The sequence below is a fragment of the Macaca nemestrina genome, chromosome 6 (assembly GCF_043159975.1).
Source record: "Macaca nemestrina isolate mMacNem1 chromosome 6, mMacNem.hap1, whole genome shotgun sequence".
Lineage (NCBI taxonomy): Eukaryota > Metazoa > Chordata > Mammalia > Primates > Cercopithecidae > Macaca > Macaca nemestrina.
This window is the reverse complement of record NC_092130.1, coordinates 42157389-42173594: the sequence shown is the minus strand read 5'-3', so window position 1 is coordinate 42173594 and position 16206 is coordinate 42157389. Positions and strand designations below refer to the sequence as shown.

General features: G+C 45.7%; 1 protein-coding gene across 8 annotated transcripts in view; it reads right to left on the bottom strand.

Moving 5' to 3' along the window:
• Positions 1-10698: 10698 nt before the first annotated feature.
• Positions 10699-16206, bottom strand: part of LOC105467080 (cell division cycle 25C) — a 55515-nt gene continuing 50007 nt past the window's right edge. For all 8 annotated transcript variants that reach the window (XM_011716440.3, XM_011716438.2, XM_011716442.3 and 5 more), the window contains 5 exons: positions 15258-15320; positions 12596-12694; positions 11920-12053; positions 11443-11554; positions 10699-11264 (listed from right to left, as the gene is read on the bottom strand). In XM_011716440.3, the coding sequence (XP_011714742.1) occupies positions 11115-11264; positions 11443-11554; positions 11920-12053; positions 12596-12694; positions 15258-15320 (558 nt within the window). In that variant the 3' untranslated portion in view covers positions 10699-11114. The remainder of the gene's footprint in view (positions 11265-11442; positions 11555-11919; positions 12054-12595; positions 12695-15257; positions 15321-16206) is intronic.

Here is a 16206-nt window from a genome sequence, read left to right as displayed (position 1 = left end):
AATATTTCTCCAAAAAAAGCACCCTTTTTCACTTTCCGGATTCCACTCACCCACACATCACAGAACAGACACTACCACAAAAGAGATTTTGTAACAAAACTTGAACAAGCCAACACAAGGGCATTTGCATTTCTAGTATTTGTTTTTCTTAGAATTGGCACATCTATGATCTCGTTTTTCCCCTCCTAAGTGACTTCTAGGGTAAGACTGGGGGCTATTAAGCTCAAGATTCTGCAAAGATGGGTCACAGACAGGTGGAATGGCTTTGCCGAGGGAGCACACCTGGGGCATTAGATTCCAAAATTCAGCCCCGATGGTGTCATGAGGGAAGATGCAAAGATTAAACCCTCCACTAAATAGCAGAGATTTCCTTGGACCAAAGCTCACTAAGGAAGGTGCCTGGAGAGACCAATTAGGAACCCATCCTTTTCACATGATGACAGTTTCAGAGAGCAAGCTACTCTATCAGGATTAAACAACCAGGTAGAAACACATCTGTGCCCAGAACACAGGACGTCTACCCATAAGGATAAGGGTATTTATTGGGCCTAGGTCAATAAGATCCCAGGATCCCACAAGATCCCAGGATAAAGCCAGAAGCAGAATGGCTTGGAAGAATGAGCAGTGCATAGAAAGAGAGAAGGAGAAGAGGGTGATGAAAGGAAGTGGAGGGTTTCATCCCCTAACCCTCTAACTTGACCCCCTCCTTACTTCCACAGCCAGCCTGGCAGAGGGTCAGCGGGGAGTACTGAGAATCGCAATATAAACCTCTGAGATTTATTGGCTGCTGCTTCTGAATATGGCCATCCTGCTGTGGCCTCTGGGGGGCATTTGCCGATGTAATCAGCCCAGAAAGAGAGTCATTCCAGCTGGGGGTGTAAATCACCCTTGGCAAAGCTAGGAGAGAGACATGTGGCCCTAGATAAGGAAGGAGACTGATGTGGCCTCTGTGCCCTTCCCTCCCTTCTCCTGCCCAGGGGGTGCTGGTTCCTAAGCTGTAATGCACTTTAAATGGAGTTTGTCCTTCGTTTTAATCTATATCTGCCCTGCCAGTTTTATAGAAGAGCTGTAAAGTGAACATCTGGCTACTCAGCTTTTGTACAAGGCCTGTTTTCCCCCAGCTCCACCCTACCTCCATGTGCCTTTCCCAAGCCCTCCTCTCCAGAAAGGTTAGGGAATGTGAAGCTGGGGGGCTACCATTAAAGGCCCCATGATGTCAGGTCCTCCACCCCACCGCCAGAGAGAAATAAGCTCCAGGCACTTCATTTTCTCTCACACCTGCTCTTACAGGCAGACAATCGTTTTCTGTTTTGTTTTTTTTTTTTTAACTGACAATACTTTAAAAAAGGAATTTATAAAGCAGAAAGTAACAATTTCAGGCTGGTTGGGATGATAGGAAAGGGCTGAGACCCATGAACCAACAAAGATGTGAGGTGGTCAAGGGGTGTCTCCTCTGCCCTCCCTCTCCTCCAGCCACCAAACCAAATCAAGTTTGGGGCAGGAAGAGAGTTTGGGAAAGGAAGTTTGCTCAGGGTGCCTACTCTGATGGATACTCAGTGTCTATTCTAGGGCTGTCCCCACAGAATAGACCAAGAATACAGTGTCAAGCTGATGGGCTGGGAGCAATGAACAATCCCACCTGTAATAGGCCAGCCTTTTCATGAAAGAAAATGAAGTGCCTGGTGCATATTTCTATCTGGGTACAGGGGTGGAGAGCCTGACATCACTGGGCCTTTAATGAGGATTGGAGAAGCCTCTGCAAATAAATATGACTCCAAGACTAATATTGACAACCCTCCAGCACACCCTCTCCACCAACCATGTCCTCTGTGACTGCCAACACCTGCTAGATAAGCAGCATTGCCCCTTGTGGACAATGACAAATGAGCCAGTCCTTTCTACAAAGATGATGTTACTCAGCCATCATTCAATTCAATAATGTCTTTTGAGACTGATTACGAGTCCAGCTTTATGCTAGGTGCAAAATGATTAAGACACAAATCCTGCTCAGGGAGGGCGTTACAATCCACTGATTGCACCTCAAATGCCCAAAGACCCTCTATCTTATTCCACTTTCACTTGTAATCTCAATTTTCTCCTCTTATGGACAGATTACATGGATTCTACCTTCTGTCAAGTCCTCTCTCTCTCCATTGAGCTTTAATTCCTTCTGCTATCCTAATCCGGGGTGTTAGCAGTATAATAAAGAGTTAAGACCACAAGCTTTACAGACTGCCTAGATTCAAATGCTGACACTAGCTGGGTGACCTTGGGCAAGTCACTTAATTTTTCTGTGCTTCCATTTCTTCACCTGTAAAATTAAGGATAATAGTATCTATTTCACATAACAGTTGTGAGGATTAAATGAGTATAGTATTTAAATGAAGGTGTAGGCCAGGCACGGTGGCTCACGCCTGTAATCCCAGCACTTTGGGAGGCCAAGGTGGGTGGATCACTAGGTCAGGAGTTCGAGATCAGCCTGGCCAATATGATGAAACCCCATCTCTACTAAAAATACAAAGATTAGCCGGGCATGGTGGCACATGCCTGTATTCCCAGCTACTCTGGAGGCTCGGTGGGGCAGGAGAATTGCTTGAACCCAGGAGGTGGAGATTGCAGTGAGCCGAGATTGCACTCCAGCCTGGGCAGCAGAGTGAGACTCCGACTCAAAAAAAAAAAAAAAAAAAAAAAAAAAAAAAAGGTGTAGCATTATACCTGGCATATAGCAAGCACTGAATAAATGTCATCCCAGGTAGCATGCAGGAGTTAATTATTCTGTGTGTGAACTTGGCCAGACCCCACCACCTGACCTGCTGATTTGGAGCTGGAAGTGGCACTTTTTGCTCCTTTTGCTGAGTATACACTACTAGAGCAGAATGCTTGTCGGGATGGAAACAAAAAGAACCATTTTCTACTTTTCTACCTTGTCAATTTCTTGAGGGCAAGGACTGTGTCATATTTTAATAACTGTGATACTCAGAACTGACAACTCCAGATGCATATGTTTAAAGGAATTGGTGTTTCCTTAACCTATGCCTGAACAGAACAGGGAGAGAATTCCCCATGCCTCCTACTTTATACTCCTGATAAAGAAAAGGAAATATTAGGCCGGGCACGGTGGCTCAAGCCTGTAATCCCAGCACTTTGGGAGGCCGAGACGGGCGGATCACGAGGTCAGGAGATCAAGACCAGCCTGGCTAACACGGTGAAACCCTGTCTCTACTAAAAATACAAAAAAAAAACTAGCCGGGCGAGGTGGCGGGCGCCGTAGTCCCAGCTATTTGGGAGGCTGAGGCAGGAGAATGGCGTAAACCTGGGAGGCAGAGCTTGTAGTGAGCTGAGATCCGGCCACTGCACTCCAGCCTGGGTGACAGAGCGAGACTCTGTCTCAAAAAAAAAAAAAAAAAAAAAAAAGAAAAGGAAATATTCCTCCTTAATACAGTTTGGATATTTGTCCCCGTCCAAATCTCATGATGAAATGTAATCCCTGATGTTGGAGGTGGGGCCTGGTGGGAAGTGTCTGGACCATGTGGGCGGATCCTTCATGAATGGCTTGGGCCATCCTCTTGGGGATAAGTGAGCTGTCACTGAGTTCACAAGTGATCCAGTTATTTAAAAGTATGTGGCACCTCCTCCCGTCACTCCCTCCCTCTCTTGCTCCTGCTCTGGATGTGTGACATGTCTGCTTCTCCTTCACCTTCTGACATGATTGTAAGCTTCTGGAGGCCTACTCAGGAGTTGAGCAGATGCCAACACCATGCTTCCCATAAAGCCTGCATGAGCTAATTAAACTTCTTTTCTTTATATTATTGCTCAGTCTCCCAGGCAAGCATGGTGGTCAGTCAGGCATGGTGGTATGGGCCTGTAGTCCCAGCTACTTGGGAGGCTAAGGCAGAGGCTGCAGTGAGCCAAGATCATGCCACCGCACTATAGCCTGGGTGACAGAGTGAGACCCTGTCTCAAAAAAAAAAAAAAAAAAAAAGGCCAGGCATGGTGGCTCACGCTTGTAATCCCAGCACTTCGGGAGGCCGAGATGGGCAGATCATGAGATCAGGAGATCGAGACCATCCTGGCTAACACAGTGAAACCCCGTCTTTACTAAAAATGCCAAAAAACCAAAAAAAAATTGTCCGGCTAATTTTTGTGTTTTTAGTAGAGACAGGGTTTCATCGTGTTGGTCAGGCTGGTCTCGAACTTCTGACTTCAGGTGATCTGCCTGCCTCGGCCTCCCAAAGTGCTGGGATTACAGGTGTTAGCCACTGCGCGGAGCGAAACTCCATCTTAAAAAAAAAAAAATTATTCATAGAGACAGGGTTCCACCATGTTGCCCAGATGGTCTTGAACTCCTAGGCTCAAGTGATCCTCCAGCCTCGGTCTCCCAGTGTTAGGATTACAGGGTATTTCTTTTTTTGTTTTTGTTTTTTTTGAGAGGGAGTCTCGCTCTGTTGCCCAGGTTGGAGTGCAGTGGCGCGATCTCCGCTCACTGCAAGCTCCGCCTCCCGGGTTCACGCCATTCTCCTGCCTCAGCCTCCTGAGTAGCTGGGACTACAGGCACCCGCTACCACGCCCGGCTAATTTTTTGTATTTTTAGCGATGGGGTTTCACCGTGGTCTCGATCTCCTGACCTTGTGATCCGCCCGCCTCGGCTTCCCAAAGTGCTGGGATTACAGGCGTGAGCCACCGTGCCCGGCCTACAGGGTATTTCTTTATAGCAATGGAAGGATGGCCTAATACATTCCCTTCTCTATGGCAGAGGTCACCCAGGTCCTGGGCTGAGATTGACAAAGAGCAGTTTCAAAAAAATAATTTTTTTTAATGTATATTTTTTGAGACAGGGTCTCCCTCTGTCACTCAGGTTGGAGTGCAGTGGTGCAATCTCAGCTCACTGCAACCTCCACCTCCCGGGTTCAAGCAATCCTCCCACCTCAGCCTCCTAAGTAGCTGGGACTACAGACATACACCACTGCACCTGGCTAATTCTTAAACTTTCTGTAGAGACAGAGGTCTCACTATATTGCCCAGGCTGGTCTCGAATTCCTGGACTCAAGCAATCCTCCCACCTCGGCCTCCCAAAGTACTGGGATTATAGGCTTAAGCCACTGCACCCAGCCTAAGAAGCAGGTTTTTTGTTTGTTTGTTTTTGATACGGAGTCTCGCTGTTATCACCCAGGCTGGAGTGCAATGGTGTGATCTTAGCTCACTGCAACCTCCACCTCCCGGGTTCAAGCGATTCTCCTGCCTGAGCCTCCTGGTAGCTGGAATTACAGGTGCCTGCCACCACTCCTGGCTAATGTTTGTTTTTTCATTTTGTTTTTTGTTTTTGAGACAGACTCTCGCTTCGTCACCAGGTTGGAGTGCAGTGGCCCGATCTTAGCTCACTGCAACCTCCACTTCCTGGGTTCAAGCAATTCTCCTTCCTCAGCCTCCCGAGTAGCTGGATATTTTTAGTAGAGACGGGGTTTCATCATGGTGGCCAGGATGGTCTCGATCTCCTGACCTTGTGATCCACCCGCCTTGGCCTCCCAGAGTGCTGGGATTACAGGTGTGAACCATCGCACCTGGCCTAATGTTTGTATTTTTAGTAGAGACCAGGTTTCACCACATTGGCCAGGCTCCTCTCAAACTCTTGACCTCAGGTGATCCGCCCCTCCTCAGGCTCCCAAAGTGTTGGGATTACAGGCATGAGCCACAGTGCCCAGTCTCGAGAAGTTTTTAGCTCAAAAGACTTCTGTTCAATATCACTTGACCTCCTGATGAATAAATACCAGTGCAAGGACACCAATGCTGAGCACACTCCCTACATAGCCCCGTATTGAGGTCTCTGGGCTAGAGTTTTAGTGCCTGCTCTTATCCTTATATCTTAAGCCAAAGCAACCCTTATGACCCTAAATTCTCAAGAGCTTACCACTGAGGCTTTTATAGATTTAACACCCACTACAGTGCCAACTCTGAAAAGGCACACTGGTTTTTGTTTTGTTTTCTTTTCTTTTAGACAGGGTCTTGCTGTCATCCAGGCTAGAGTACAGTGGATGGATCATAGCTCAATTCAACCTTGACCTCCTGGGCTGAAGTCATCCTCCTGCCTGACCCTCCCCAGTAGCTATGGCTACAAGTGTGCGCTACCATGCCCAGCTAAGTTGATTTTTATTCTATAGAGATGGGGTCTTGCTATGTTGCCCAGGCTGGTCTTAAACTCCTGGTCTCAAGGGATCCTCCCACTTTGGCCTCTTAAAGTGCTAGGATTACAGACGTGAGCCACTGCGCCTGGCCAGACATACTGTTCTTTGATGAATGTTTGGTAACAGCAAAGTCCATGAAGTGGACAGGCTCTGGAGCAATACCGTCCTGTGTCAAATCCCTACTCCACCATTAATTAGCTTTGTGATCTTAAACAAGATACTTGGCCGGGTGCAGTGGCTCATGCCTGTAATCTCAGCACTTTGGGAGGCTCTAGTTGAAGACTAGAGCTCAGATTGCCTCCATGAAAGTTAGAAGGGAGAGAGCTGGGCACAGTGGCTCAGGCCTGCAATCCCAGCACTTTGGGAGGCCGAGGTGGATGGATCACAAGGTTAGGAGTTTGAGACCAGCCTGGCCGACATGGTGAAACCCCGTCTTCTACTAAAGATACAAAAAATTGGCTGGGCGTGGTGGCACACGCCTGTAGTCCCAGCTACTCAGGAGGCTGAAGCAGGAGAATTGCTTGAACCTGGGAGGCAGAGGTTCCAGTGAGCCTAGATAGCGCCACTATACTCCAGGCTGGTAACAGAGCAAGACTCTGTCTCAAAAAAAAAACAAAAACCCAAAACAAAACAAAAATTAAAATTAGAAAAAAAATACAAAAATTATCCAGGTGTGGTGGCAGATGCCTGTAGTCCCAGCTACTTGGGAAGCTGAGGTGAGAGGATTGTTTGAGCCTGGGAGGTGGAAGTTGCAGTGAGCTGAGATCGTACCACTGCACTCCAGCCATGGCAACAAGTGAGACTCTGTCTCAAAAAATAAAATTAAATTAAATTAAAAAGAGTTAATTCCTCTGTTCCTCAATTTATCTATCTTCATAAAGAAATGCACATAATAATGAATACCTGTCTCACAGACTTGTTGTGAAAATTAGTGTATGTGTATATATATATATATATATATACACACACTCATATATATATATATACTCATACATATATATATGAGTTTAGAGATAGTCTTGTATGCAGTAAGCACCTGAAAAATGTTAGCTACTATTGTTATTCCCGAAAATAACATGAATCAAATCATATAGTCCCTATACAATGAGATGATATTATAAGAAAGCAGTGGGCTTATATTAGGCCAGGCACAGTGGCTCACGCCTGTAATCCCAGCACTTTGAGAGGCTGAGGCAGGTGGATCACGAGGTCAGGAGTTTGAGACCAGCCTGATCAACATGGTGAAACCTCATCTCTACTAAAAATACAAAAATTAGCCAGGCGTGCTGGCACGTGCCTGTAATCCCAGCTACTTGGGAGGCTGAGGTAGGAGAATCACTTGAACCCGGGAGGCGGAGGTTGCAGTGAGCTGAGATTGCACCACTGCACTCCAGCCTGATGACAGAGCGAGACTCCGTCTCAAGAAAAACAAAATAAAATAAAATAAAATAAAAAATACCAAAAAATGTTGACTTTGAATACAATTTTCCATAAGGAAGATAATTAAGCCCTAGTTTTTTGTTTTGCAACTCAGAATTTCCACTTAAGACTACTGACACGTGGGCACATGTGCATCAATCTCTATCCATGTTGGGACTTGGTTCTACCCTTCTGGGGAGAATTATCAGGAAATGACCCACTAGGGTAGGCAGTGAGTTAAGGACCTCTCCTCACACTTCGAAGAGGTGCTTCAAGCAGTTTTCTCTTCTGGCTACTTAGGAGTTCCTATAGGGGCATGTGTGTGGGTGGGGCGGAGGAGCAGCATCTTTCCTTTGGCCATCTCCACCTAATGTAGCAGTAGCTTTTCTCTTTCCCCTAGACCTTTTGGGCTTTGAGTTCAAGGGATTAGGGAGAAGGCCACAGAGGCAGCTTCTTTTTGACAGACAGGCCACAGCTAGGAGTGGAAGCTACAGACTTCAGCAGGATGGCTTGGAGAATACAGCAGTGCCCTCTGCTGTGAAGCATGCATGTGACACTCTAGGGCAAGAGCATGTGCAAACCTTGCCAAACAAAAAAATTAAAAGCCAGTCCAGCCACTCAGGCATGTGCTTGGACCGCCCTATGGCTACAATCCCCCTTCCCTCCAACTCACTTTAAAAAAGTGTCTCTGTTCCAGAGCCTGGGAAGAGGGTATGTTTGTCTCTATTCTATCTCAGCCTAGGCTGTAGAGGGCTTTGTCCTGTTCAGTCCTGGGCTATCAGTCCTTCTAGGTTAATACCAGAGAACGACAATGTTCAGTCAATTCTACTGCCACCCAAGACTAAGTAGGGCCACACCTTACTGCAGTTAAAGTCCTACTCATATTAAAAAGCTCCAAGAAAGGAAACCCTGGCATATTGAATAATACAGTTTAAAAATCTTCCTGAAGTCTAATGGATCTTGCTTTTTTTTTTTTTTTTTGAGGCGGAGTCTTCACTCTGTCACCCAGGCTGGAGGGCAGTGGTGCCATCTCGGCTCACTGCAAGCTCCGCCTCCCGGGTTCGCGCCATTCTCCTGCCTCAGCCTCCCGAGTAGCTGGGACTATAGGCGCTTGCCACCGCGCCCGGCTAATTTTTTTTTTGTATTTTAGTAGAGACGGGGTTTCACCGTGTTAGCCAGGATGGTCTCGATCTCCTGACCTCGTGATCCGCCCGCCGCGGCCTCCCAAAGTGCAGGGATTACAGGCGTGAGCCACCGCACCCGGCTGGATCTTGCTTTGTTTTATTCCTGTCTTCATATATCACAAATCTCTACTTCCAACCATCTTAAATCCTAAAGCTTGTCTTTGTGAGATGTGGAATGGAGTGGAGAAAAGACTTAAAAGCCAAAACCCCCGAGGCTATAGATAGAGAACTTTTTTTTTTTCCTTTGAGACAGAGTCTCGCTTTGCTACCGAGGCTGGAGTGCAGTGGCGCAATCTTGTTCACTGCAACATCTGCCTCCCAAGTTCAAGTGATTCTCCTGCATCCGTCTCCCGAGTAGCTGGGATTACAGGCAGCCACCACCACGCCTGGCGAATTTTTGTATTTTTAGTAGAGACAGGGTTTTGCCATGTTAGCCAGGGTGGTCTTGAACTCGTGACCTCAGGTGTTCTGCCAGCCTCAGCCTCCCAAAGTTCTGGGATTACAGGTGTGAGCCACCGCGAAGATGGAACCTTTGAGCCCAACTGAGATCTGTCATTTGCCTTAGAGAATGTCTAGATACCACATGCTGCTGAGTCTGTGGTGTGCTTTCAGTAACTCATGCCATGGAATGATCTAGGAAAGGAAAGCCTAGGACATTGCTGAAGAAAACTGTTTGAAAGGCTTACCTTAATTCCAGAGCATCGGTTCTCTTTTTTTGAGATGGAGTCTTACTCTGTTGCCCAGGCTAGAGTGCAGTGGATTTTGGCTCACTGCAATCTCCACCTGCCGAGTTCAAGCAATTCTCCTGCCTCAGCCACCCTAGTAGCTGGGATTACAGGTGTGTACCTCCACGCCTGGCTAATTTTTGTATTTTTTTTTAGTAGAGATGGGGTTTCACCATGTTTGTCAGGCTGGTCTCGAACTTCTGACCTCAAGTGATCTGCCCGCCTTGGCCTCCCAAAGTGCTGGGATTACCAGAGCACTGGTTCTTAAGCCTTAGCATGTATTAGAATCAACTGAAAAGGGAGATTTTTAAAACCCAGTTTTCTGAGCCCTAACCTCAGAAGTTCTGATTTAAGAGGTCTGAGGTGAGGTCTGAACATCTGTATTTCTTTTTTTTTAGAGACAGAATCTTGCTGTGTCACCCAGGCTGGAGTGCAGTGGCGCGATCTTGGCTCACTGCAAGCTCCGCCTCCTGGGTTCATGCCATTCTCCCACCTCAGCCTCCTGAGTAGCTGGGACTACAGGTGCCCACCACCACGCCCGGCTAATTTTTTTTTTTTTTTTTTTTTGTATTTTTAGTGGAGATGGGGTTTCACCATGTTAGCCAGGAGGGTCTCAATCTTCTGACCTCGTGATCCACCCGCCTCAGCCTCCCAAAGTGCTGGGATTACAGGCGTGAGCCACCACGCCCGGCCGAACATCTGTATTTCAAACAAGTTCAGATGATGTTGATGATCTAGGGTCCAAACTTTGAGAATTACTGGTTTTTTGTTTTGTTTTTGTTTTCTGAGACAGAGTCTCTCTCTGTTGCCCAGGTTGGAGTGCAGTGGCACGATCTCATTGCAACCTTCACCTCCTGAGTTCAAGCGATTCTCCTGTGTCAGCTTCCTGAGTAGCTGGGACTACAGGAGCATGCCACCATGCTGGCAAATTTTTGTATTTTTAGTAGAGATGGGGGTCTCACCATGTTGGCAAGGTTGGCCTCGAACTCCTGACCTCAAGTGATCCACCCACTACGGTCTCCCAAAGTGCCAGGATTACAGATGTAAGCCACGGCCTAAGAATTGCTGGTTTAGAGAAAAGCATGTTGGCCTCAGCTGAGAATAAAGATAATATGTCTGAAGTAGTCTAACTTGGTGATCTCCTCTGTAGACAGATCTTCTAGGAGCAGGCTAGGCTCACAATCACACGTCTCATTCTGTAGTGTTTATTTTTCCATTTTTAAAATAGAGGGGGAAACAAAGAAGGAAAATACAAAGAAAGAGGGTAGACAACTCTCTTGCACAGCCAGAAGCCCAGAGAGAAAGAGTTGGCTGGCCTGTGAGAAGACACGAGGAGTTGGGAAGAGGAATGCCAGAGTTCCCTGAACCAACAAAAATCTCTCTGCAACTCAAGTCTGCCTTATAGAGCCACTCCAGGACTCTGCCACCAGCTTTCAGCTCTGCTGAAACCGAAGCCATTCCCAGGCCTGTATACAAGTTGGCAGCCTGGTGGTTTGCAGAGACATCTTTTAATAATCTTGGGTTTGGCCATCCAGAAGGCCTCTTTCTGCTCAGGGTTTCTGCAGTGTCTTTTGGTGACTCGTTAGCAGCCAGTGGTTGGAATGTTGTCACGGGCTCACATCCTTCACCAGAAGGGCAATCTGCTCCCGCAGCTGCCGCTCCCCTTCCTGCACTTTGCTCTGGCTTCGACACCTCAGCAACTCAGCCTTGTGGTCCTGATGATGCATAGGGCAGTAGCTCTGTGGTTCACACAGCTCCTGAAAGGTAAGGAACAGAGTAAGGGATTCTCTAGACTCCTGAACTCTACCTACGAAGGGTAATAGAGATGCTGCTGCTGGCAGTGGCCACGGAGGAGCAGCAGTTTCTTCTCTGAGGGCTTTGCAGGCCCTGGGAGTTGCATGCTAAAATTGGCTCCCCGCATGCCCCACCCTTTACCAAATATTCTGGAAAGAAGTCTCTGTAGCCGCCTTTAAGGATATATAGCTCTGGGTAGTACAATGCAGGATACTGGTTCAGAGACCTGTCCTCTTCACGCAGAGAGCGGCACCTTTAGAGAGAACCCAGAGATGGGTGGGGTGGAAAGAAACAAGGTCAGGATCCCAGGGGCTATTCACTGGGCAGGGAGGAGAGGAATAGACTATTGCCAACCTCAACAAGGACCTTCCAATCTCACTGTGTTTGCAAAAAAAAGGTCCAAGTAGCACCACCCTTCCTCCTTTCCTCCACTGCGGTCTCATTCTCAAGTCCCTTTTCCTTTATTGTTTCATACTTTTCAATTTTAGAAACGTCTTCCTTCAACCTCCCTAACATTCTTCAAACCGTAGAATCCAGTCAGTCTCTGTCTGAACTGGTGTGGGAAGTCCAACTCAAAATCCATTTCCATCACCCGCCAGACCCCATTTAGACACTCACATTCGGGGGCCCCTCTCTGAGGAGAATTCACAGTGGAACACGATGATTATTCTCTTCTGGGTGTCCAAAGGGACAATGGGCTTCTTTAGAAAGAAGCTAAACAGTTCTTCCTGACTATACAAGTTTAAGGCTCCCTGTAGAAAAAGAATTTTAGTATTTCCTCAGGGGCTTATAGACAGTGCCAATACTTAGAAATGACTGAGACACCAACCTGGGATAATTTGGACCAGAAAAGCTGGACTATCAGCACCTTTAGGGCAGGGGTCTAAGTATATCTCTGTATATACCCTGAACGCCTGGCATAGAGCTTGGTATGTAGTAGATGGTCAATAAATGTTCATAGAACTGAACTACTGGAAGTATAGGGATCACTGCGAGGAATGTTCATGAATATTAAGTGTTTGCAAAGTGCTTTAGTCCTTGGATTCATGTTTTTATTTCTAGGTAGGACCCCTTGGCTCCTACAGAAAAGAGGGAGATAGATCTAGGAAGGAAAGGGAAAGTAAGCTGCTTAAGGTATACAGAATTAAAACAATGAGGACCTCAGCCTTGATGTGCTTCAAATATGTAATCTTTGTCCTAATTCTAGAGTTCATAGGCCCCTTTGTCCACAGACTCTTCTCAATAAAGAGCTATCTCCAGTACTCCCCTACTAATGGCCACAATGTCATCTCACCTGGATGTGTCCTCCCAGGTACTCATATGGATAGCGACAATCAATGACATAAAACTTCTCAATCAGACCCTGGAACTTCCCCGACAGTAAGGCAGCCACCTGGACAGAAACGATGACTGAATATTCTGCTCACTACAACTCTGAGTGAGAGAAGGGTCAATGACACAGTTCCTTACAAGCATACTCCTGTTATGTCCACTGTATGTCCAGCCTCCAAAGTCATCCCATATTTGATATGTGGCAATGATTCAGCCCCACCCCACAAAAGAGAATGAAACAGGAAGTGGCCCTTTTAGAGAACCAAAATAGCTGGCACTGCCAAGATATCAAGGAAATCCATATTCAGGCTACCCGTCTGGGGACAGGCATGGCTGGAATCAGCCTCTCAGGAGACACCCAAGGACTTATGCAGTGGCAGAGGCAGCAGCTAGAGATCTCGAAATTGCAGGAAGAAATGCAAAATGGTTCCCTACCCGCCATCAAAAAGGAAGAAAGTAAGCCTTTCAGGAAAGGATATGGAAGGCAAAGGTTGATACCTAGAGGAAGGAAGAAACTGAAGCTACTTGTAGGAGTGTAAATTGGTTCAGCCTTTCTGGAGGGAACTTTGTAAATACATATACAAACAAATGTAATTACACTTTGACTCAGCAATTTCTAATATCTTAAGTAAACAGGAAAAGTACACAAAGATGTAGGCACAATTATATTCATCTCAGCATTGTTTTATATTATCAAAATACTAGAAATAACTTCAATATTCAATAATAGGGGTTTGGTAAAATAAATTGTACATGTCAGTAGAATAGAGCAGCATTATATAGCCATTAAAATGATAATATAGATATCTTATTATTGATATAGAAAGATGTCTATAACGTCTTACTAAGCAAATTGCAATACTATACGTTCATCATGATCCTTTTTTTTTTTTTTTGAGATGGAGTTTCGCTCTTGTTGCCCAGGCTGGAGTGCAATGGTGAGATTTCGGCTCACCACAACCTCTGCCTCCTGGGTTCAAGCAATTCTCCTGCCTCGGCCTCCCAAGTAGCTGGGATTATAGGCATGCACTACCACACCCAGCTAATTTTATATTTTTAGTAGAGACAGAGTTTCTCCATGTTGGTCAGCCTTGAACTCCCAACCTCAGGTGATTCACCTGCCTCGGCCTTCCAAAGTGCTGGGATTACAGGTGTGAGCCACTGTGCCCGGCCCATGATCCTATATCTATAAAACATATGCTAGAATAAAATCTGGGGCTGGGCACGGTTGCTCACATCTGTAATCCCAGCACTTTGGGAGCCTGAGGAGAGTGGATCACCTGAGGACAGGAGTTTGAAATCAGCCTGACCAACATAGAAAAAACCCCCTGTCTCTACTAAAAATACAAAAATTAGTCAGGTGTGATGGCGGGCACCTGTAATCTCAGCTACTTGGGAGGCTGAGGCAGGAGAATCACCTCTGGGAGGCAGAGGTTACAGTAAGCTGAGATTGCGCCATTGCACTCCAGCCTGGGCAACAAGAGTGAAACCCCATGTCAAAATAAAAAATAATAAAATAAAATCTGGAAGGCCATAGGAAAATATTACTAGTGGTTGTCTCTGGTGATGAGATTGTGGGTATGGTGACCAAATAATTTTTGTACAAACTGGGAGACTTTTGAGAATGAAAGCAAACACTATTAATAATTACCCTCACTAACAGATGTAAATGGGATTGCAAAATGTAAACGAGGGTGCATGGTCACCCTAATTGAGACCATATTTTTGTGTGTGATTTTATATTTTCCTTTCTTTTCTTTTTTTTTTTTTTTTTGAGATGGAGTCTCACTCTGTCGCCCAGGCTGGAGCACAATAGCGTGATCTCAGCTCACTGCAAGCTCTGCCTCCCAGGTTCACGCCATTCTCCTGCCTCAGCCTCCTGAGTAGCTGGGACTACAGGTGCCCACCACCATGCCCAGCTAATTTTGTGTGTTTTTAGTAGAGACGGGATTTCACTGTGTTAGCCAGGATGGTCTCGATCTCCTGACCTCGTGATACGACTGCCTCAGCCTCCCAAAGTGCTGGGATTACAGGCGTGATCCACCTCACCCAGCCCTTTGTATTTTCCTTTCTTTCTCCCTTTTTTCTTAAATAATAATTATTTTTTGAGACAGAGTCTCACTGTGTCGCCCAGGCTGGAGTACAGTGGCATGATCTCTGCTCACTGTAACCTCCCCAAGCGGGGTTCAAGCAATTCTTGTGCCTCAGCCTCCCAAGTAGCTGGGATTACAGGCACACACTACGACGCCTGGCTAATTTTTTTGTATTTGTATTAAAGATGGGGTTTCGCCATGTTGGCCAGGGTGGTCTCCAACTCCCGGCCTCAAGTGTCTGAGATCTGCCTGCCTCAGCCTCCCAAAATGCTAGGATTACAGGCGTGAGCCACCATGCCTGACCCCTCCCTTTTTCCTTTTTACAACAACTATGTATCATTTGTTTAAACTAAAAAGGAAGGAGAGAGAAGAATGGGGAAAAAGGAGTCCTTTAATATAGCTTTAGTTGAATAAGGAGCCTATGTGAGTGAACACAGTGAAAGAAACACAAATGGAAATGGGGATTTTAGGGACAGAACAGACCAGATGGTAACTTACGTAACCAGTTACCATCTCCAGAAATCTGCTTACCGTTTCTGGGTTGACATACTTCAGATCTTGGTGTTTTCCTGACACGGTTGGCAGTGCACATACCTAGAAATACACAAGAGCTGAAATAAAAGCGAGTATTCCACACCCGAGTTTGAGATCAAAGACCCTTATTTTGTCCTTCTTTCCAAGTGACCCTTAAAACCCCAGAGGCCTTCAAAAAAATCAGTGTCTCTATAAAGTGCAAATACATCAAGTCCATTTCTAAGAACTGATCCTAAAGAACAAATCAAGGATGTGTACGAAGTTTTGGATTTCTCTACAAATACATTCATCTTGGTATCATTCATAAGAAAAAATTGTAAAACTAAATATCCTACAAGAAGGGATTTTTGAAGAAATTATAAGCAGCCAAAACAAAAATGAAATAATATGGAGCTATTAAAATGAAATGGGCTGGGCATGGTGGCTCATGCCTGTAACCTCAGTGCTTTGGGAAGCCAAGGAAAGAGGGAATTTCTTGAGGCCAGGAGCTTGAGGCTGCAGTGAGCTATGATCATGCCAATGTACTCCAGCCTGGGTAACAGAGCGAGACCTTGAATCTTAAAAGAAAGAAAGAATGAAGCATAACTGCTTAGTAATAGGAAAAAAGGTGCTCCTGATATAATTATTAAATGAGAGGAAAAACTCAACAGATAACAAAACAATATAAACTATTTTTGTAGAAAAGCAAAAACTGTATTTGTATATGTGTTTGTGAAAACACAAAAAAAAATCTGTAAGAATATATATGTTCTGCAATTACACAGACAGTAGGGGGGAAAAAAGAATATATACTAAGCAATATTACCCTGGTTAATAAAGTTTGGGATAAATTTCTTCATTTTCTACTTTTTCTGTAACAACCAAGTATTATTTACATAATTTTAAAATATGTTTTTAAACAGAAAAAAGGTAAAAAGTCTCATACTTTCCCCTGTGTTCTGGATCT